General features: G+C 49.1%; 1 protein-coding gene across 2 annotated transcripts in view; it reads right to left on the reverse strand.

Moving 5' to 3' along the window:
• Positions 1–24528, reverse strand: part of LOC140428115 (H(+)/Cl(-) exchange transporter 4) — a 125768-nt gene that overhangs the window by 44220 nt on the left and 57020 nt on the right. For both annotated transcript variants that reach the window (XM_072514191.1, XM_072514192.1), the window contains exons 2-5: positions 20483–20634; positions 6776–6875; positions 2900–3087; positions 469–591 (exon numbers count right to left, since the gene is read on the reverse strand). In XM_072514191.1, the coding sequence (XP_072370292.1) occupies positions 469–591; positions 2900–3087; positions 6776–6875; positions 20483–20626 (555 nt within the window). In that variant the 5' untranslated portion in view covers positions 20627–20634. The remainder of the gene's footprint in view (positions 1–468; positions 592–2899; positions 3088–6775; positions 6876–20482; positions 20635–24528) is intronic.

Below are 24528 nucleotides of genomic sequence, written 5' to 3' on the forward strand. Positions count from 1 at the left end.
AGGATTCTGCCATTTTCTGGATATTTCCCACCTAAATTAGACCTTCCAAAATGCTTTACCTCACATATGTCTGGATTAAACTCCATCTGCCATATTATTCATTTTTTTCTTTTTTATAAATTTAGAGCAACCAATTCTTTTTTTCCAATTAAAGGGCAATTTAGCGTGGCCAACCCACCTAACCTGCACATCTTTGGATTGTGGGGGTGAAACCCACGCAGACACAAGGAGAATGTGCAAACTGCGCACAGACAGTGACCTGGGGTCGGGATCGAACCTGGGTCCTCAGTGCCGTAGGCCACCGTATTCAGATCATTCATAATCGTCAACAGTGTTGAAGGTATATGGATCAGTTGCAAGATGGTTTGTCACTCACTTAATTTGTTGAGTGATAGTTTTTTGTTGTGTAGAAGACAACAACATGTAAAATACAGAATGCAGCTTTAATTTCTTTGGGCTGGTACCTACCTCTGGAATTCCAGAGCCACATGCATAGGGTGCAAACATCTTAACCAGCGAGACTCCCAGGAAGGAAAAGGTCAAAGCCCAAAGAACATATATAAGGTAGTTCAGAATATATGCACTCGCACCCTGGGGGGAAAAAACATAGACATGGACACTTACAGTTAACTTGGAGTTTCTACAGTATACATCATGAAAAAGCTGTGATTGGCTATAACAGCAATTCCTCACATGGAAAAATAATAAAATTCATCTACCATCCCAGAAGTTGCATGATACAACAATAATGAAGTTGTTGACTAATTGTGGCAATCAATGAGAATTAGTTGATCTACAAAATACCCAGACATGTATCAGATACAAATTAAATGCTATTTACACAATGCATGGAGTGTAGCTTTCAGAAGTCCTTGGTAGGGGTACCCGGGATTACAAGCACACAGTACTCTCAGTAATTGTCCAATCCACAAACAGGAACTATATGGCTCCCTACAATTCTCTGGTGGTGTGTGACAGTTCACTCAGGGAGCCCGGGCTGAGGTGGCAACGTGCACTTTTACATGTATGTTGCAGTCTGGAACTACGGATAGTGATGGATGAGGCTCCAACTTTCTTTACATCATATGACTGACCAGGGATCTCTCCCAGTCTTACCAGCTGCCATTGGTGTGTGCTGGAAGGATTTGCAGAGGATAATCAACATTTCTGGCCAGATGATGAACACACCACCTTTGGTTATCAAATCCAACAATGGGACTTGAATCTGAACCCTCTGGCTCAGACGCAGGGATGTTACCCACAGCGTCACAAGATCCACATATCAGAGTACTGGAAAAATGAATAATGGATCCTATTCTCCAATACATCTTGATCCACTGGGTGACACCTTATGGCTCAGTTCTACCATACAATCCAGGCTGACACAGCCGTGTAGGAGTAAGGGAGTGCTGCACAGTGAGATCTTTCAGGTGAGACATTAAATCAATGTAAAAAATAATGGATTCAGATAATTTTGCCATTATCAGTGCTTGGCTGCGTTTCAAGAGCTAGAATTAACTCAGAAGGCGGTTCAGAATTCACACTTTTATTGACAGTTGAAAGATTCTGTTAAAGGATTAGAAATATTTCAGGGCAGCACTGTGACACAGTGGTTAGTTCACGCTAAATTGCCCCTTAATTGGAAAAAAAAGAATTGTGTGCTTTAAAAAAAGGATTAGGAATATTTGATTTTGGGGTGGAACAGATGTTTCTTTTTAAGACAGATTAACCAGAGGTTTAAAAGCTTTGTATGGGCTTCATGGATGGTTGTTTTTTTTACTCTTATCAAGTGTGTAGGAGTGAGAGCTGTATTAGAATGTTAGATGTGTTTTTTTTCAGCTACATAGTTCCTGACGTTTGTCCAATGTGGATACTGAGTAAGTGGTAAGGGAATTGACATGGAGGGTATGAGAGGCTGTGTGTGGGAGGCAGCATGAGTTTGCATGGAGTGTACAAGGGGTTGTGGGATTGGATGAGGGTCATGTGTTGGCATTGAGTTTGAATGGAGGATATAAGGAGCCATTGCGCGGGGGGGGGGGGGGGGGGAGAAACTACAGGGTCCCCAGTCTGCCTTGGCACTCGGCCAACCCCATGATCATCTAAGTTCTGTTTGCGAGGTCGGCTGATTTGGCTCCCAAACCCGGCCTCCTGTAATTAGAAACTGCACATTTCGGGGGCATTTTCCACTGAGGCCGATCTGGCAAGTCAGCAAATTTCCTGAGCCGAGCTACCTACCTCAGAACCAGAATCTGGCCCCTGGAGGCGGTGTCTGCTGACTCACGTATCAAGAAATATGCAAACTCCTTAGCCAGACAGTGTTAGGTTGATAGAATTGCAGACTGAACGATAGACCCTGAAGAAAATCATAGCTAAAATCCTGAGAGATGTTCTCTCAGCACAGTGAGGAAGTTGATCTTAGCTCCATTCCCAGACAACAGGAAAAGAATTCCAGGGGGCGCTACGGTGTATGTCCGCACGTCTGGTTGTCGTTTGACAGAGTCCTCGAGTACTGAGACATGATAATGATCGAGGCTGAAGAATATTCATGGCATAGGTGAAAAAATTGTTAAGAAACTGAGATTGGGGAAAGAATCTTCAAACATGTTCAATTCAGCAAAGTTGCAAATTTCACTGCAATCGTTAATGAGTTACATCTCAGGAATGCTTCTGGCCTAGAAACACTCCGCACAGATGATTTTTAAAATGCCTAATTTCACTGACCGGAGGCCTGGAATACAAATATAATTCGAGAGGAACTGGTATCTGACAATTCCAGGGGAATTGGTGCATTTTAACTCTGTTCAGATCAGATTGTGCATTTGTAGCTCATAGCTGCGCCTGGTATCATGTATTGCAGTGTATAGGTCTGAGAGTTGAAAGTATTCTTGCTATTTCTTACTTCTGGCTGGCCAACCAAAAGTTCTGACCATGTCTTCCATTGAGGGCATTTGTCCCTGTCCTCAAAGGTCGTCTCATTAGATGTCCAACAGCACTGTTCATGACTAAACCAGAATCCAGCCAAACAGACTCCCTCCTTCAGGTCCGTCATCCAGTCGACAGCCAGATCTATCACTCCAGCCAGTGTCCCTGAATAGGCACAAAGCACAGCATTAACTGCAGCAACGACAAACACGCTCCGTCAGTTTATTGTTATTGTAGCTGTTACCTACTTTTGATTTGGGGGGTGGGTGGGAATGGAGAAATCTGCACCGCAGGGGAAAACTGTCTGATCGTCAAGAGTCCTCCAGTGTTTTTACAAGCATGGCACCACAATGTTGGTAACTCATCCCCACTAGAAACATCCATTCCTTCCAACAGCAGCGCACCCCACTGCAGTGGGTACTACCTTAAGGGCAGCACGGTAGCACAAGTGACTAGCACAGTGGATTCACAGTGCCAGGGTCCCAGGTTCGATTCCCGGCTTGGGTCACTGTCTGTGCAGAGTCTGCACGTTCTCCCTGTGTCTGCGTGGGTTTCCTCCGGGTGCTCAGGTTTCCTCCCACAGTCCAAAGACGTGCAGGTTAGGTGGATTGGCCATGATAAATTGCCCTTAGTGTCTTAAAAAAAAAAGGTTTGGAGGGGTTATTTGGTTACGGGGATAGGGTGGAAGTGAGAGCTTAAGTGGGTTGGTGCAGACTCGATGGGCCAAATGGCCTCCTTCTGCACTGTATGTTCCATGTGCCTGTAGGAAGCACTGCAGCAATTTGCCAAAACCTCTTCAGCAACACCTCCTAAACCCACAACCTCCTCTAACTGGAAAGACCGGAAGAATCAGGGGCATGGGAACATCACCACCAGCCAGCCAGTCACACGTCCTCCCAATTTGGGACTGTATCACCATTCCTTCACTGTCACTGGGGCAGAATCCTGGATCTCCCTTTCATACACCACCATAGGAGTACTGAAGCCACATAGACATCACCATCTTCACAAAGCGATTAGGGATGGGTAATGAATGTTGGGAATGCCAGCATCTGTATCCCTGAGAATGGATTTTTAATGAATATACTAGGGGCAGGAGTGAAGAGAAGTACCACTCAAACCAAAGAACCATCAAGTTCTTTGTTTTTTTTTATATCTTGAACTTTTTTTTTAAATCAATAAACAAATAGCCAAAGACAGTCCAACATGGGTCACTGAAGCATATAATGAGGCTGCGAAATATCCATGACAGAATTTTTTTTCAACCATTCATATTCCAAATTTCCCCCTGCTCACCCCAGTTGCATAAACTGAACTTGGCCCCGGCTGGCAGAGCAAATGAAAGTGGACTTTAAGAGGTGGGATGTGATCCCGCTGCCGCTGGGGTAACGGGGGCAGACAGTGACAATGACGGTGCTGCCTAAATTTCTGTTTGCATTTCAGAACCTCCCAATCTTTGTCCCCAGGTCATTTTTAGGAAAGTCAATGGGTTGATTTCCGGGGGCGGCGAGGTGAGGGGGGGGGGGGGGGGGGGGGGGGCTGGTGCTGCCGAGCATTATGAACTATTATTGGGCGGCGAACATTGCTATGATAAGAAATTCATGGGGGGACGGGTAGAGGCTACAACGTGCAGGGGTATGTGCTTGAGGGCTTTGTTGTTGGCACCTTTACCGTTTTCGCCGGCGAGGTACTCCGCAAGCCCGGTGCTGGTGTCGGCTTTGAGGTTGTGTGGCAGTGGAGTGTAGCCACCTAAAATGGCTGATTCCTTATTAATTTGGCCAAAACCGATTTTAAAATGGCTAACCGAAAAGGCTGATGGGAAAAGCAGCCAACAGGACACAAAGACAGCTGCAGACAGAATAGCGTATTCGGCTCTGGGGAAGTCGGCCCAGATCGATACTCAAGACTATTAGCAGCACATCAACCCAGACATCTGCAGTTTAATCGGCTATCCCTGGGAACAATTGCAACATATTAACAATTGAATGCCAGGCCAGACCTGTCGGCGCCTGCAGTGGCCGAAATAAAGGCAGGTGAACGACCACCCCCCGATCGAGGAATCGCCCCATTATTGGAGCATATCGAACTCAATGATTGGGAACAAGTCCAATCACTTGGGACTCAGGGTCAAGGGCCGCCCCGTGAGGCGGGAAGCCCCTGGGCCCTATAAAGTGAGGGGCCAAATTCAGATCTCTCTCTCTCCCTTCTTCACCTGCTCGCAGCCTTCGCAAGAACCTTCAGCAAAGAACCGTAAATTTGACTCCAGCGATCGCTACCCGATAAAGACTCCTAGCCATCGACCCGTATCAGCCTTTTGAATCCCGCGGGCCAGATCCGATTCGATAAGCCATTCGTTTCCCTGACCTGGTGGGCCCTTCCTAAAGTTAAGTATTGGCCAGTAGTGGTAGGTTTCGATATAGATGGTAGGATTATTGTGTAAGCATTAGTTGTTGTATATAATAAATGACCGTTGATTTCAATCTTACTAAGCGGTGTGCTGACTTATTAATCATAACTCGAGCTTGAACCACGTGGCGGTATCAGAAAGATACCTGGCGACTCGTGAGCAAAGGTGACATAATCAGAGGTAATAAAACTAAGGCTAAAAAGAGCAACAGGAGGCAGCATCTGGGGTTGGAGGGTGCCTCGGTGTGGGCACTGATTTGCGATGACCATAGGTTTGTGCTGGCGAGGCTGGATGCTTAGGGGGTGGCAGCAGGTGGGGATTGAGCACTTTGGCGACTTGTTCATAGGGGGCAAATTCGCAGGGCGGAGGACCTGGAGAAAGTGTATGGATTGCCCAGGGGGAATGGCTTCAGGCACCTGCAGGTTCGGGACTTTGTAAGAAGTGAGGTGCCATCATTTCCTGGGCTGCAGCCCCTGGGGTTGCAGGACAAGGTGATGTTGGAAGGATGAAATAGAGGACAGGAAGGTGTTGGATATCTGTAAGGAGGTGATGGAGTGGGAGGAAGCCCTGGTGGAGGGTATTAAGAGGAAATGGGAGAAGGAGCTGGGTGGAGACGTGGGCGGAGGCCTTGCGGAGGGTGAATGCATCCTCGTCATGTGCGAAGTTAAGCCTCATCCAGTTTAAAGTGGTGCACAGGGCTCATATGACAGTGGCGAGGATGAATAGGTTCTGTGAGGGGGTGGAGGATAGGTGTGGGCGGTGCATCACGTTCAAATGTTCTAGGCGTGTCCAAGACGGAGGAGGTTCTGGCAGGGGTTCTCGGATGTGATGTCCAAGGTGCTAAGTGTGGAGATGGTTCTGAGTCCAGAGGTGGCAATATTTGGGGTGTCGGAAGACCTGGGAGTCCAGGGGGTTGGAGAGGCTGATGTCTTGGCCTTTGCCTCCCTGATAGCCCGGAGGGGAGTTTTGCTTGGACGGCGGGACTCGGAGCCACTGAAAGTGGGGGTGTGGGTGAGCGACCTGGCGGAATGCCTAAGGTTGGAGAAAGTGTAGTTGGCTTTGAGGGGGTCGGCAGAGAGGTTCACCCGGAGGTGGAAGCTGGTCATTGATTTCTTTAAGGAGTTTTGAGAGGTCAGCAAGGGGGTGGGGGTAGTTAAAATAGGGAAGGCAGGACATGAGATGGGGTTGGCATCAGGGGAGCGGGGGGAGGGGGGAGTGGTTGTTAGTTGTTTATTGAATAGTTTGGTAGTTCTTCTGATTCATTTTTTGTATGCGAAAATGCCTTGAATAAAACATTTTCAAAAAGAGTCAAAAAAAGTAAAAAAACACTCTGTGGCAATAAGAGAAACCACATTCTGGTAAACCTCTCTTTGATTCCTCAATCGAGGTGATCACATGGACTATTTAAAGAATATGCTTTGGGAAGTATATTCCGTGATGTCATACCTGCCAGCAGTCCAATCAGCAACATTACGACCCACCCTGACCATGCATCCAACAAGCCTTTGATACGTTCCCATAGCGACTCCTTACTTCTGCTGGTGATCTGAAAATAGAGGCAAGTTGATGATGTTTTGATTGTTCTCATCGTCACCATCGTACTTTTACTGTAAATTGAACTACATTAATATGCAACTCATATCAGTTTTGTTCATGAAGTCCATGGGTATTAAAGTCTGCTCACGGGTTAGGCAACGATCTGTAAATGGCAAAGGGGAACTTTTGGAAAGCATGGGTATCAGGCTTGACTCAGCTGGTTGCACTCTCACCTCGGAGAGTCAGACGGTCAGGGTTCAAGCCCCGTCCCAGAGGTTCAGCCTGACATATCAGTGTTATACTGAATGACGCAGTGTAAAAGGTGATGTCTTTCAGATGAGGTGCTTAAGCATGTGTAAATGACAGACCCCATGATATTATTTTGAAGACAAGCAAAGGAGTTTCTCCTTGGTATCCTGGTCTACATTTATCCCTCAACCATTTTCACTCCAAGGCATCGTTGTCCTTATTGCTGTTTGTGGGACCTTGCTGTGTGCAAACTGCCTGTCACAATTTCCTGCATTATAAACATACTTCTAAAGCATAGTTCTCAATTGGCTATAAAACACTTTGGGATGTCCTAAGGTTGTCAGATATGTTCTGTGAACCCAATCAATTCACTTCTCTCTTTTCCATTCCTTCTTTTCATTAGTAGATTGTCAGCTCTGAACCACTATCCAAGCTAGTCCAAATCACTAGAGAGTACTGACACACAGTGACACACCTAGAACAGTGCCAGCAGAAAAATCTAGCATGGCTAGTCAACACTGAGTAAGATTTTCTATAGTTTAAAAATATATATCCAGGCTTCATGTTAGCAGATTTACCAGTCAGGGTGGCACAGTGGTTAGCACTGCTGTTTCACAGTGCCAAGGTCCCAGGTTCAATACTGGCCTCGGGTAACTGTCTGAGCGGAGTCTGCACATTCTCCCCTTGTCTGTGTGGGTTTCCTCCGGGTACTCCAGTTTCTTCCCACAGTCCAAAAATGTGCGGGCTAGATGGATTGGCCATGATCAATTGCACCTTAGTGTCCAAAGATGAGGTGGAGTTATGGGGAGGGGGCTTGGCCTATGTAGTGTGCTCTTTTGGAGGGTTGGCGCAGATTCAATGGGCCGAATGGCCTCGCTCTGTACTGTAGAGGTTCGATGATTAGTCCTTGATCACATCTGATCCCAAGTGATAAGAGATATTTGGCACTGTATATTTTTTCCTCAGTCCTTTAACAAATTTGTATAAACTAGAGGCAGCAATATGTTTGATTATTCATTTATTACCACAAATCATTAACCTGACACACCCTAACCAACGTATCTATGCGATCCACTCTAACCAACCATACAGAACAGCACACATTGGCCCTGTATCCAAAACAAGAGTGGAGATTCAAGGGGAAATCATGAAGATGGCTTCCCCAAGCCTTCCTGGATTTTGTTCCTTCTTCCCTTCCTCTCTTCCTTCTCCAAATTAAAAATAGCATCCATCTTCGAACAGTTTTGAGTTCTTGTTCCCTGCTTGATGAAGGCAACTTTCTCCAACTATCCACTTGTTTCCAATGGTTTCCCAGAGGGCGAGAGGCCTCATCCTTGCTCGATCACACTGGAGTGTTACCTCTTTGTAGGCGCCTCTGATCAGCTCGGGTAAGGGCTTGACAACATGATTTAAACAAGTACTTTCCCGCCAACAGGATCCGGGCAGGCTATAACATACAGTCACCAGGTTTGTAATTGAAATACAAGTACTCTTTTATCTCGATTAAAACAAAAGAAATGTAAAATATATCAATATTCTTACATTTGGTACCATCAGGGCTCCCGCGAAATCTCCTTTCCCTTAAAAGGGAAACTCTTCTCAATGTCACCATGGTTGCAATCTTCAGCTGTGCATTGCACCTTTGATTTTAAACAAAGTGTACATGGGAAATGGGGGGTTATAGTCATCGGACAATCAGGAAAATTGTCTGTTTCGATCCATATTGACTTTGCTTCAAACAGTGGGTAGAATTCTCCACTCCAGCTTGTGGTGGGTTTGGTGGTGGGCGGGAGCAGAGTATTTGGCAGAAGCCAAGATGTCAGAAACCTGCCATCTAAAATCACATTGCAATTCTTCCAATGATGGGTTACTGGCTGGTCAGTCATCCTGCTGACTGGTGGGGTTAATGCAATTTGCATTCATTTGCATTTATTTGCATCTCATGAATGTCCATTGAAACAGCTGCACGCCCGTGTCCCATCAGGCCTACCAATCTTGCGTCACACCAGCAGGAAATCACATTGGCGTCAAACCCGATGGCTAATGAGACTCCCCACTGGGCATGTGTTCAGTCAATTCCAGCCCCACATGCCCCGGAGTCACAACACAAGTGAATTCATCGATAATGCTTATAAAGATTCCCAAAGTCTTTGGCCCCTGGATGCCCAATAATTACAGTTTTGTGAGGGCCACAAAGAATCCAGCACAGAAAGTAACATTATTTACAACAATATGTACAAAGTATCAGCAGTTCACTACTGGTGCCCTCTCTAGCCAGTACCATACTGGCCAGTTCTGTTTATACTACTGCACTGCTAATGATTGCACCGCCCCCCTCATTGGGGAAGCTCATATTCTTCCAAGGATCAGGGGGTCACCAATTCCCGCCAACAGGATCCGGGCAGGCTATAACATACAGTCACCAGGTTTGTAATTGAAATACAATTACTGTTTATTTATAACAACAATAATGCTGAAATATTCAGCAGATATTTTTTCAATTCATTTATGGGTCATAGGTGTTGCAGACTGGCCCATCATTTATTGCCCATCCCTAATTGTCCTTGAGTGGGCAATTAAGAGCCAAACATGTTGCTGTGGATCTGGAGTAACATGTAAGTCAGACCAGGGAAGGACGGCAGATTTCCTTCCCGAAAGGACATTAGGGGCGGCACAGTAGCACTGTTGCTTCACAGCTCCAGGGTCCCTGGTTCAGTTCCCGGCTTGGGTCACTGTCTGTGCGGGGTCTGCACGTTCTCCCCGTGTTTACGTGGGTTTCCTCCGGGTGCTCCGGTTTCCTCCCACAGTCCAAAGATGTGCAGGTTAGGTGGATTGGCCATGCTAAATTGCCCCTAGTGTCCAAAATTGCCCTGAGTGTAGGGTGGGGTTACTGGGTTATGGGGATGGGGTAGGTAGATAGATAGAACTACAGCGCAGTACAGGCCCTTCAGCCCTCGATGTTGCGCCGACCTGTGAAACCAATCTAAAGCTCATCTACACTATTCCCTTATCGTCATATGTTTATCCAATGACCGTTTAAATGCCCTTAATGTTGGCGAGTCCACTACTGTTGCAGGCAGGGCATTCCATGCCCTTACTACTCCCTGAGTAAAGAACCTACCTCTGACATCTGTCCTATATCTATCTCCCCTCAATTTAAAGCTATGTCCCCTCGTGCTAGACATCACCTTCCGAGGAAAAAGGCTCTCACTGTCCACCCTATCTAATCCTCTGATCATCTTGTATGCCTCAATTAAGTCACCTCTTAACCTTCTTCTCTCTAACAAAAACAGCCTCAAGTCCCTCAGCCTGTGGAGGCATGGACCTGGGTAGGGTGCTCATTCCAGGAGCCGGTGCAGACTCGATGGACCAAATGGCCTCCTTCTGCACTGTAAATTCTATGATTCTATGAATGGCCTCCTTCTGCACTGTAAATTCTATGATTCTATGAATGGCCTCCTTCTGCACTGTAAATTCTATGATTCTAAGAATGGCCTCCTTCTGCACTGTAAATTCTAATATTAGTGAACCAGATGGGTTTTTACGACAATTGACAATGGTTTCATGGTCATCATTAGACTTTTAATTCCAGATATTTTATTGAATTCAAATTTCACCATGGGCAGTGGTGGGATTTGAACTTAGATCCCCAGAGCATTAATCTGGTTCTCTGGTTTACTAGTCCAGTGACAATACCACTTTGTCACCAGCTCCACAGTTACAGTTGCTTGAATATTAATAAGGACCAAACTCCTCCTGTAATTTGTCTCCCTGATTTCAGCAATCTAGCACAGGCTTATTGGAGAGAGAGAGTTAGCTGGATTTTTTTTTTGAATGAAAAATGAAAATCGCTTATTGTCACCAGTAGGCTTCAAATGAAGTTACTGTGAAAAGCCCCTAGTCGCCACATTCCGGCACCTGTTCGGGGAGGCTGGTACAGGAATCGAACCGTGCTGCTAGCCTGCCGTGGTCTGCTTTAAAAGCCAGCGATTTAGCCCAGTGTGCTAAACCAGCCCCTGAGGTTCCGCAACAGGTTTACGGAGAGGATTTGGCTGGATCTTTTACCTCCATGCTGCTGAAATCAAAAGTGAAAGCAAAATGGAACCTCGGGCTCTGAAAAACATTCCAGTGCGATAATATCCAATTACCACCAGTAACCGGGCAGGGCACAGCCTTTTGGGTCAGTTCATAGAATTCCTACATAATGAGGCCTCAAGGCCCATCATCTACACCAACCCTCTAAAAGACTACCCTATCTACTTCCATGCCCCGACCATAACTCAGTAACCCCACCTAACCTTTTGGACACTAAGGGGAAATTTAACATGGTCAATCCACCTAACCTGCGCAACTTTAGACTGTGGGAGGAAACCAGAGCACCCAGCGGAAACCCACGCAGACATGGGGAGAAAGTGCAGACTCCGCACAGATGGTCACCCGAGGCCGAAATGAACCCAGGCCACTGGCACTGTGAGGCAGCAGTGCTAACCACTGTGCCACCATGCCTCCCATTCATTGGCAATCAGCCAAATCAATCAAACCGAGTCATCCCTGATGCCGGCCAGTCGGCAATCACCAGTACAAAACAGCACAGCCTTCTGTCTGAATTATAGATCATAGAATTTACAGTGCAGAATGAGGCCATTTGGCCCATCGGGTCTGCACCAGCTCTTGGAAAGGGCACCCCACTTAAGCCCTCACCTCCACCCTATCCTCGTAAACCAGTAGCCGCACCTAACTTAAGGACAATTTATCATGGCCAATCTACCTAACCTGCACATCTTTGGACTGTGGGAAGAAACCGGAGCACCCGGAGGAAACCCACGCAGACACTGGGAGAACGTGTAGACTCAGCACAGACCCAAGCTGGGAATCGAACCGGGGACCCTTGAGCTGTGAAGCAACTGTGCTAACCACTGTACTGCCATGCTGCCCCAAAATTAGAGGCACAGGCCTTTGCTTCCGTCTGCTTGAATTCAAATGGCAGGCTACCTTAAAGACATTTGCTCATAAATCATCCATCGATCAAAATGTCACAGCAAAAATAAAAGGAAGGGTGGAACAAGGGAATAGACAGGGAATAAAGAAGATAATGAGTGGAGTGCACAAGGCGGCCCTCAGCTCACCAGAGATTGAGGTAAGTGTAACACTGCAATCATGCTGCATTGCTCCTGATGTGTTGTTCACCACGCTGCTGAGGCAGACCAGTTTCTGCTTCCATCTCCATGCTGAGCTGGTCTTCGTGGACAGCACCGCGCTGCTAGACTATGAAGCCTCCTATGTTATAGAGTCGGATCAGCACTGCGTCTGGTGTTGGGGATTACAGGGTCTCCTTCCGCCTGGAGCCACACAACAGTGTCTACCTGCACAGCGCTGTGCTGTGGGACTCATGGTGCCACCGCAGCAAAAGCTTGAAGTTCAATGTGGGGGGTGGGTGAGGGGGGGGGGGGGTGGAGGCTGAAGGCTGAAGTGAAGTGCAGGGTGTTGGATGGCCTGACAAAGGCAAGGGAAGCAATGTGGAAGTTCATGGGATGTGGGCATCGCTGGCTGGTCCAGCATTTATTGCCCATCCTTAATTGCCCTTGAACTGAGTGGCTTGCTGGGTCCTTTCAGGGAACAGTCAACCACATTGCTGTGGGTCTGGAGTCACATGTAAGCCAGATCAGGTAAGGACGGCAGATTTCCTTCCCTAAAAGACATTCATGAATCAGATGGGTTTTTAAGACAATTGACAATGATTTTATGGTCTTCATTAGACTTTTAATTCCCGATTTTTATTGAATTCCTATTGCAACATCTGCCATGGTGGGATTTGAACCCTAGCCCCCAGAGCATTATCCTGGGTCTCTGGTTGGCTAGACCAGTGGCAATACCACAGCACCATTGCCTCCAATGGCATGCAGAGGGTCAAGGAGGTGGATGAGGAAGACAAACAATGGGGGACAGAGGGAAGAGTGAGGGGAGGGAAGCTAGACCCTAACAAGGCAGCATGAGGGAGCTTACAAACAAGGGGGTGAAAGGGACACCATGTTATTTACTGGAAGGGGATGTACAAAGACGCCAGATGCAATGGGTAAAGGTCCAAGTGGGGCATGGGAGCCTCACAGGTGATGGGTCCAGGAGGAGGATGGTTGAACTGAGGAACAAACTTCTTCTTGAGGCTTCTATCCTTTTCCCTCTGGGTGGCTGACATCCTGTATGGTCTGGTGAAGACAGGGGGGCTGAAGAGCATGATACAAGTGTGTTGGACAGGTGGATTCACAGGTGGCTGGATGTCAGCGGGCAGACAAATCAGCTGCCGGACACCAGGAGAATTGGAGGGGAACTCGCTTGTGAATAATTAATAAGGTTCCAAGCACAGAATCTGGCACGGGATCCCATTATTCTGGCCAGAGGAAAGGCCTCGCGGCACCTAGTCTAAAAACAGAGAATTGTACCCAATGTATCCACAGGAAACAATGGATGCAATCACTGTGCATTAGTACTGATAGTACAGTTGGGAGGCATAGTATAATTTACATTCACCGTATGTTGACTGGTGAGTCTACATAAATTGTAGAATCCTTGGGAGAAAAAAACCCAGGAATTCCTCATCACAGCACATCAATTGAGAGAATGAATAATATTATCTTTCTGGAATAGTGAATTTATATTCCCAATACCAGCAGGAGACAGGATGGGGAATACGTTGATAATATATCATCCTGGAGGAATAGCTGATTTATATTCTCAGGAAGTGGATTTAACAGGTTTACATTTACAGAATGGCCTTGGGAGAGGAAGGGTTGAATTTACAGTTGATGGATTTATGTTTATGGAATAGCCACAGGGAATGTCTTAACGTTCACTGTGATCCGACACACATCGTGCAACTGCAGCGAGTGCAGAGAAAATATCATGGCCCATGGCAAATTTTAAAATTCAGGTTTTATTTAACTTATTAATCAATGCAATGAAAATTAAAATAAAATACTCTTGTTAGTTACCCAACAAAGTGCTACTTACAAAAGGAATGTTGCCCCAACGGTCTGTCCAAGTCAGGAAGGAAAGTTTTAATCAAACTGGCCTGGCAAACTGACTGAGATCAGATCAGCCTCGGGATTAACAATCCTCTTTTCACCCACAATTTTACCCTCCCATTTAACTTTCTGACAACTTTAATAAGGACATAAAAGGAATGCACAAACTGAGCCTGTCAGAATTCTGTTGTGTGATTGAAGTTAAAACCAAAAACATTACTTTATAGATCAGTGGTTTCCAAACTTTATTCCCGGCGACCCACTTTTCATAAATGCTGGCCCTCGTGACCACCACCACGTTCACTTCCTACTTAGGTGAGCCTGTCCTCACGTTTATGCATTTAAAATTAATATCATTGATCGACCTCACTTATGACGGTAAATTGTATTCAGTTCTGCATAGTTGAAAGCAATATGTTGCGTGGCCACAAAACAATTCCACCTTATATATTGAAAATTTCACTCACCAACAAATAGTTTCACATCGCTGACACTGAAATCACTGATTTTGTCCAATCAGATGTTTCCAACTCGAACCCGGGATTTAACTCTGGGTTCAAAGTACCAAAAGGCTGCTTAATCAATCTGAGGATTTGACAAGCCGTGTACTATCCCACCTACCTAAACTTGTTGGTCTGATATTACATTTCAGAATGACACATTGGCCGGGATTCTCCCAACGGGCGGCTAAATGCCGATGCCGGAGTAAAAGCGGGAGTGTTTTACTCCCGCGTCAGTGCCTGTTCCGGGACCCCATTCTGCGGCCCACAGGGGGCTAGGACAGCGCTGGAGCAGCCTCCGCCACCCCAGCTGCCGATCCCGGCCTGAACCCGGGGCCGCGGGGTCTGCGCATGCGCAGTAGGGCCGGCGCCAACTAGCGCATGCGCAGTGGCCTTTTTCCCCGCGCCGGCCCCGATGCCAAATGGTGCAGGGCTATGGGAGCTGGCGCGGAGGAAAGGAGGCCGGGGGGCAGAGAGGCTGGCCCGCCGATCGGTGGGCCCCAATCGCGCGCAAGGCCACTACGGAGGCACCCCCATCGGGGTCGGACCCCCCTCCCACCCCACAGGCCGCCCCCTGACCCATCAACGCCGAGGTCCCACCGGATCAGAGGATGTTAGAACAGCGGCGGTGGGACTTGGCTTTTTGTTGACGGCCGCTCGGCCCATCCGGGCCGAAGAATCGGCGCGCCGGCTCATGCCGGCCCTGGCCGGAGAGTCGGCGCATACCCCGACCTGCACCGTGCCGACCATGCCGTCGCCGATGGTGCCGATTCTCTGCACTGTGGAGAATTTGGTCCCGGTGTCGGGATGGCGTAGCACGATTCGCGGCACCGCGCCGATTCTCCGACCCGGCGGGGGGGTTGGAGCATTCCGCCCATTGTATTTGTTAATTGGCTAGATATGAAATTTAACTTTATGAATGTACTCACAGCAATAATTTACTCAGAGAAAATGGGAAAAAAGATCAGGGGCGAAATTCTCCGGAAACGGCGCGATGTCCTCCGACTGGCGCCCAAAACGGCGCAAATCAGACGGGCATCGCGCCGCCCCAAAGGTGCGGAATGCTCCGCATCTTTGGGGGCCGAGCCCCAACCTTAAGGGGCTAGGTCGGCGCCGGATGAATTTCCGCCCCGCCAGCTGGCGGAAAAGGCCTTTGGTGCCCCCCCAGCTGGCGCGGAAATGACATCTCCGGGCGGCGCATGCGCGGGAGCGTCAGCGGCCGCTGACGGCATTCCCGTGCATGCACAGTGGAGGGAGTCTCTTCCGCCTCCGCCATGGTGGAGACCATGGCGGAGGCGGAAGGGAAAGAGTGCCCCCACGGCACAGGCCCGCCCGCGGATCGGTGGGCCCCGATCGCGGGCCAGGCCACCGTGGGGGCAACCCCCGGGGCCAGATCACCCCGCGCCCCCCCCCAGGACCCCGGAGCCCGCCCGCGCTGCCTTGTCCCGCCGGTGAGGTAGGTGGTTTAATTTACGCCGGCGGGACAGGCATTTTAGCGGCGGGACTTCGGCCCATTCGGGCCGGAGAATCGCGCGGGAGGGCCCGCCAACCGGCGCGGCGCGATTCCCGCCCCCGCCGAATCTCTGGTGCCGGAGACTTCGGCAACCGGCGGGGGCGGGATTCACGCCAGCCCCCGGCGATTCTCCGACCCGGCGGGGGGTCGGAGAATCTCGCCCCAGGTTGAGAATAATTTTTGGTGACCCTTTTTTCAACAGCCGCGACCCCCACATTGAAAAACACTGTTATAGATGGAGTTATAATGGCACAGGAGGCCATTCGGTACATTGAATCCATGCCAGCCATGACGTGGTGGTGATGTCACTGGATTAGTAGCCATGATGTGGAAATGCCGGCGTTGGATTGGGGTGGGCACAGTAAGAAGTCTTCCAACACCAGGTTAAAGTCCAACAGGTTTGTTTCAAATCACTAGCTTTCGTTGCACTGCTCCTTCCTCAGGTGAGTGAAGAGGTAGGTTCCAGAAACATACATACAGATGTCATCGATGAAGACGAACATCTTGCCCAGGTCATCCCCACATCCCCACTACTTGCCTTCAAACATCTGCGCAACCTCAAACAAACCTGTTGGACTTTAACCTGGTGTGGTAAGACTCCCATCTGAGCAGCCAAGACTCGCACACACCCTCTTCCCCTCTCACACCCATAGCTCGCAGAAATCCACCCACCCATAAATCTTGTCCTTCCCTCCACTCCACACAAATTGTTACGCACATTCACTCCTCGCTGTTTTCTGTCCTTACAAATTCTGCTATTCTGCCACATCCAGCCATGAATAGCAGTGGACAATTAAACTCACTGGAGGAGGAGGCTCAAATGATAGAGGAGTCCAGCGCAACAGTTCAAAAGACAAGGCTGAGGCATTCGCAACAATCCTCAGCCAGAAGTACCGAGTGGATGATCCATCTCCGTCTCCTCCAGAGGTCCCCAGCATCACAGACGTCAGTCTGCAGCCAATACGATTCACTCCACATGATATCAAGAAACAGCTGAAGGCACTGGATACTGCAAAGGCTATGGGCCCTGACAATATTCCACCAATAATACTTGCCATGCTCCTAGCCAAGCTGTTCCAGTACAGCTGCAACACTGGCAACTACCTGGCAATGTGGAAAATTGCCCAGCAATGTCCCGTATACGAAAAGCGGGACAAATCCAAACCGTCCAATTACCAAGTGATGGAAGGGGCCTTGAACAGTGCTATCAAACAGCACTCAATTGCCAATAACCTGCTCACTGATGCTCAGTTTGGGTTCCTACAGGATCACTCAGCTCCTGACCTCACTACAGCCTTAATTGAAACATACACAAAAGAGCTCAGCTCCAGAGATGAGACAAGAGTGACTGCCCTTGACATCAAGTCAGCATTTGACCGAGTATGGCATCAAGGAGCCCTAGCTAAACTGGAGTCAATGGGAACCAGGGGGGAAACTCGCCGCTGATTGGAGTAATACCTGGCACGAAGGAAGATTGTTGTAGTGGTTGGAAGTCAATCATCTCAGTTCTAGGACATTACTGCAGAAGTTCCTCAGGGTAGTGTCCAAGGCCCAACACAATATTGAGAGAGCCGGGTCCAGTGAGTTTCTGACAACAACCATCTTCCTTTGTGCTTGGTATGACTCCAAATGGTGGAGAATTTTGCACGATTACCATTGATTCCAGTTTGACTCGACTTCTTGATGCCAGGTTCTTGACCAAATGTACCCTGATGTCAAGGGCACCTCCACCTCACATTGAATATATCATCTATTTCACTATATTCTCACCCTGTTGGTGTCATGATATTCAGGTAAACATCATAGCACATACATACATACATACTGATGGACAGATCAACGGACCAATCAAAGGGCAGTGCCCGCAGTTCTACAATGTCCGAGACGACTTGGCCGTCATTGATGGTGTCCTTCTGAAGCTGGACAAGATTGTGATTCCGCACAGCATGCACAAGCTGGTCCTCAACCAACTACACGAAGGCCACCTGGGGGTCGAGAAGTGCAGACAGTGGGCCTGAGAGGCGGTATACTGGCCGGGCATCAGTGATGACATTGCCAATATGGTGCTCAACTGCCCCACCTGCCAAAGGTTTCAACCGGCGCAACCTCCTGAGACGCTTCTGCCCCATGAGCTGGTGACGTCCCCCTGGGCGAAGGTGGGTGTGGACCTCTTTCACGCGCTCGGCAGGGACTATGTCATCGTCATTGACTACTTTTCCAACTATCCAGAGGTCATACGCCTGCACGATTTGACATTGCCCGCTGTCATAAGGGCCTGCAAAGACACCTTCGCTCGCCACGGCATTCCGATTACTGTCATGTCGGACTCTGGGCCCTGTTTCGCCAGCCAGGAATGGTCATCTTTTGCTGCCTCATATGGTTTCAAACACGTGACGTCCAGCCCTCTGCATCCCCAGTCCAATGGAAAGGCGGAGAAGGGCGTTCACATCGTCAAGTGGCTCCTCTGCAAGGCTGCTGCTGCCGGATCGGATTTCTGCCTAGCCCTGCTGGCCTATCGCTCGGCCCCACTAGCCACTGGCCTCTCACCAGCCCAGCTGTTCATGGGTCGTGCCCTCAGGACCACTGTGCCTTCCATTCTGACACCCACAACCAACCACGCTCCGGTGCTACACAGAATGTAACAGCAGCGCGGTCGCCAGAAGAGGGCATATGACGCACGGGCAACTGATCTTCCCGCCCTGGCCCCTGGAGACGAAGTCCGCATCCACCTCCCAGAAGGTGGCTGGTCAGCACCTGCCGAACTTCTCCGACGCGTGGCTCCCCGCTCGTTCCTGGTTCGCATGCCTGATGGATCCATTCATAGGCGCAATCGCCGGGCTCTTCGCCTACTTCCACGCTCGCTACGGGAACTTACACCGACACTGCGCCCTCCTGTTGTTCCTGATATCGACTTCGTGGAGCTGCCTGCCACCATGCCCCTTCCGTCGTCGCCCGTGGCCAGGCCCATTCCTCAGCCGGTGGTTCCAGACCCACCCTTGAGGCGGTCAACCTGAATTCGACGCCCACCTACTAGACTGGACTTATGAGACTGCTTGTACATTGAACTCATACTACCACTGTGTTAATATGTTTCTGTTCTTATCGTTACAGGAATTTGTTTTGTCGTTCAACATTTCCCCGTTCTTTGTTATGGTACAACCTCATTGTTATGTCGCACCCAACATCGCCCCTTGTATATAGTTTAGCCCCATGTACATGCTGTAAATATTGCACACACACACATTTAGCTACACTCAGTACGCATCTCTATTTATGACCACGTACGCACATGTTCTTGTAAAAAAGGGAGGATGTCATGATATTCAGGTAAACATCATAGCACATACATACATACATACTGATGGACAGATCAACGGACCAATCAACACACACAACACGACAGCCAATCACAGGCAAGAGCATACACAGTACAAAACAGGGAACACGACACTTCCTGGGCACTCGAGCAGGAGACGGCTCAGGGCACAGAGCTCATTACAAGCCACTCAGACATCCACCATGTGCTGAGTGCCACTACAAGATAGAATTAGGAATAGGTCCATAGAATCAAGGGTCATAATCGAACCTCAGTAAACAGTTTACCACTGTAAATAGATGTTTGAAATAAAACTGCGTTGTACCATTCGCAACCCTGTTGGTTCATCTGTGTCGCAGAGTACCCAACACTTCAGCTGGTGTATTAGGTGGGATGTTCCTCACCATCATGGCCCTGTAGGGAGGCTTTCTGTTTACTGGGCTTTAGTTTTAACTAACAGTCGCCTGTGGAAGAAGAAAGTACAGATTCCGATATGAACTGTTTTTAAATGGAGCATATGTATCCAATTACGCCTGGATCAAAATGCTAACAGCATGGGCAGCATGGTAACACAAGTGATTAACACTGAGGCTTCAGAGCGCCAGGGTCCCAGGTTCGATTCCCTACTGGGTTACTGTCTGTGCGGAGTCTGCACGTTCTTCCCATGTCTGTGTGGGTTTCCTCCGAGTGCTCCGGTTTCCTCCCACAGTCCAAAGACGTGCAGGTTAGGTGAATTGGCCATGATAAACTGCCCTTAGTGATCAAAAAAGGTTAGGAGGGGTTATTGGATTACGGGGATAGGGTGGAAGTGAGGGCTTAAGTGGGTCGATGCAGACTCGATGGGCCGAATGGTCTCCTTCTGCACTGTATGTTCTATGTTCACTGTGGGAGTTCCTATACGCCACACAGACTGCAGCATTGTAGAAGGAAGCTCACCACTACCTTCCTGAGAACAATTAGAGATTGACATTCAATGCTGGCCTTGCCATGAAAGACTAAATTAAATAATTTAAAGAATACCTTTCTGTGTCTGTCGGTATCACGGGACTTTTCTCTCAACCAGTCAATTGTGTAGAAGTCCTCATACATTCCAACCTCTGGGACTGATTCCTCGAGGAAGTCCATTAAATTTCCTGAGCCATTCATCTCACTTCCTGTTGCCATATCATACCCTGTTAAAAAAGAGGCAAAAAAGATTAAGCAACTAAGAATATATTCCAATGTAAAGAAAATATTTGGACTGCAAATCAAACCGTGTTGAAATATGTTGTGCTATAAACACACGGACTGGGATTCTCCAACACCGTGCCGGGTCGGAGAATCCTCGGGGGGGCGCGAGAATCGCGCCCGGACGCCGGCTTAGCAATGCTCCGGCGCCGATTCTCAGGCACCCGCGGGATCACCGCCGTACCGATCGGGGGGGCCATTGAAAGCGCCAAGTTCGGCCGAGTCCCACCGGCGTGGGTTACTCAGGTCCCACACGGCGGGACCTGGAAGGTGTGTCTGCGGGGGCCGCCCTGGAGGGGGGGCGGGGGGATCCGAACCTGATGGGGAGTCTCCACAGTGGTCTGGCCCACGATCGGGGCCTACCGATCGGCGGACGGGGTGGTTCCATGGGGGCCGATGTTCCTCCGGGCCAGGCCCCTGTAGGGCTCCGCCATATTACCCGGGGGCCGGCACGGAGACGGGAACACACAAAGAACAAGAACAAAGAACAAAGAAATGTACAGCACAGGAACAGGCCCTTCGGCCCTCCAAGCCCGTGCCGACCATGCTGCCCGACTAAACTACAATCTTCTACACTTCCTGGGTCCGTATCCCTCTATTCCCATCCTATTCATGTATTTGTCAAGATGCCCCTTAAATGTCACTATCGTCCCTGCTTCCACCACCTCCTCCGGTAGCGAGTTCCAGGCACCCACTACCCTCTGTGTAAAAAACTTGCATCGTACATCTACTCTAAACCTTGCCCCTCTCAGCTTAAACCTATGCCCCCTAGTAATTGACCCCTCTACGCTGGGGAAAAGCCTCTGACTATCCACTCTGTCCACGCGCATGTGCGGAATCACACCGGCTGCAGCATGCATGCGCGAACTCACGCCAGCTGTTCCCCGCCGGCTGGAGCTGCGGGGACCACTCCGGCGCCGACCTAGCGCCCTGGGAAGGGGAGCATTCCTCATTATCGGGGACCATTGACGCCTGAGTGGTTGGCGCTGCTTTTCACGCCGGTGTCGGAACTTGGCCGCAGGATTGGAGAATCCCGGCCATGGTCTATGGAGTATATTTACAATAATGCACAGTGCAATAGTATTCTAACAGTTCCTGCCAATTGCTTGGGACTATTTACGTTAGCGGCGCTATGTAAATGAAAGTTATTGGTCAGGTTATAATAGGGGAGGCAGGATCACTGACCCCAGGTGTAAAGCCTGTTAAAGGGTGGATGGCCTTTTTAATTGGCTTAAGGTGGGCCAGCCACTCTTGTGGGAGAGGAAGTCTCACCTCCAAGAGCCGCTGGCCATTTGGTCCCAACAGTGCCACTGGGAGCAGTGACCACAGCTGGGATTGCAGTGAGACCCCAAGGGAAGTGTCCTGGGATGGAGGTGGACTTAAAAGTCCAAAGTCTCTTTGCGGGGGGTGGGGGCACGGTGCTGGAGAGGTTCACGCTGCTCCAGCCTCCCATCCCGGCGCGAACTGTGCGCCGCGCCAACCCGCGCATGCGCGGTGGCCTCCCTCAACGTGTCAGGCCCGACGCAACATGGCGCGGGAGTTCAGAGGCCGGTGCGTAACAAAAGGCCCGGGGAGCGTGAGGCTGGCCCGCCGATCGGTGGGCCCCTCCCTGGGGTCGGAGCCTCCCCTGCCTCCCCCCCACAGGCTGCCCCCCGACCCTGAGTGCAGAGTTCCCGCCTGCTGCGACCAGGTATGGACAGCGCCAGTGGGAATCTGCTTTAGAGTGGCCGCTCGGTCCATCCGGGCCGGAGAATCGGCAGCCCGGCTGCGTAGAGCGGCCCGCGACCAGCGCCGCGCCAAACGCGCCGGCGCCAATGGCGTCGATTCGCCGCCGGCGTAGCGCGGTTGCGGGGATTCTCCGGCCCAGCGCGGGGCTGGGAGAAACCCACCCCTCATCTTCACATAAATTGTTTTATTTTACAGTGCAATAAAAGGTCTTTACAGATATTTTTTCTGTAGTCTTTACATCAGTCAAAATCATTGAAGGAGTTTTGAAGCATTTTCAGTCTCAGTTACAGTTGAAAGGAAGAGGCCAGCTGGAAGTCCCTTCAGCAATGAATAGTGCTTGCTGGCTGGCTGATAGGCAGGCCTCTCGATTCATGGCTCAACAAACCTTCACGGTACTTGAGAGGTGAAGAAAATGAGAGCAAAAGGGCCAACATCATTAAAAAGTGGGGTGAAAAATTGGGCTGTATTTTACTGTCTTCCACTGGCCTATTTGAAGACGGGGGCTCCTCTTTAAATTCGGTAACATTGCAAGGTGACCAGCCAGGTGAAGACACTGGGCTGGATTTTGTGGGACACCATAAGACATCGGAACAGAATTAGGCCACTTGGCCCATCGAGTCTGCTCCGCCATTCAATCCTAGCTGATATTTGACACCGTTAAATCCAGCGCATGGCCTGCCCACCACCTACCCACTCCGAACCTGTTCCATATTTCACAGGGGGCAGTGTAACCTGCATGCCCTTGGGACATATTGAGACCTTTAAGAAGCCACTTAAGGGCCTCATTCCATCCTCACCATCATTTTATCCATTGTGAGGGGAGGCCCCTGCCATATGGGAAGCCTAGCAGCTTTAGTTATATGGGTTGGTGTTGGGGAGATGGTTTTGCCTGGGGGGTGGGGGGAGCAGAAGTCTCACCTTAAGGCAAGGTAACATGGCCTCCAGTGTTAATTTGCTGAGGGGCAGCCATCACTATGGTGGGCGGGTTCGCTACCGACCTTTTAGCCAAGTGGTCCAGCCCAATGTCTTCGCTTGGCTGGTCACCTTGCAATGTTAGCGAATTGAAGAGAGCACAGACGATCTAGTCTACAATCGTTGGGTAATTTGGCACATTAGATGACTGGCAAAAATCTATCCCATGTGTTTCTAAAATGAAAAAAATAAATTCACTCTGTGCTTATTCAAGGTGCCTGCTGATTAATTGACTAGATAGATAGCACATCCACAAATACTGCTTTATAAACTTTAGGACATTTAAACAAAAAATAAAGATTGATTTGAATGAGTGTGCTCCTTATGCTTTTCCTACCAAATTAAAACAAGAATTTACATTTACATAGAGCCCAAGATTCTTCATACAGTTACAATCAGCACGGCGGCACAGTGGGAATCAGTGGGGGCAGCACGGTAGCACAAGTGGATAGCACTGTGACTTCACAGCTCCAGGGTCCCAGGTTCGATTCCCCGCTGGGTCACTGTCTGTGCGGAGTCTGCACGTCCTCCTCCTCGTGTCTGCGTGGGTTTCCTCCGGGTGCTCCGGTTTCCTCCCACAGTCCAAAGACATGCTGTTAGGTGAATTGGCTATGATAAATTGCCCTTAGTGTCCAACAAAGTTAGGAGGGTTATTGGGTTACGGGCATAGGGTGGAAGTGAGGGCTTAAGTGGGTCGATGCAGACTCGATGGGCCAAATGGTCTCCTTCTGCACTGTATGTTCTATGTAATCCCAGCTAATGTTAATCCCAGCTGATGCTAACACTGGACAAGTCAGATCCCAGAGTGAAACCTGGCCTGATAAATCTAAAATGTTTTGCGAAGCCATGGAGGAAAGTTACTGAACAAATTCACAAGGGTTTGCTGATGAATTTTTAATACAAAGAATGGAATACTTAATAAAACAAGAAAAAATTAATTTTTTTACACAGGACAAAAATGCTGGAAGGATTTCAATGTGAACACAAGACAATTCAAATTCCCCACATTCCTTTACCCCAGAAATATCTTTTACAGACACATAACTCAGTGGAATGTTACCACCAGCTTGATACTATGGCTTCTCGTGTGGAATTGGCACAGTTGCAAATGGTTTTCTTCCAGCAATTTCCTGAAATTT

The sequence above is a fragment of the Scyliorhinus torazame genome, chromosome 8 (assembly GCF_047496885.1).
Source record: "Scyliorhinus torazame isolate Kashiwa2021f chromosome 8, sScyTor2.1, whole genome shotgun sequence".
NCBI lineage: Eukaryota > Metazoa > Chordata > Chondrichthyes > Carcharhiniformes > Scyliorhinidae > Scyliorhinus > Scyliorhinus torazame.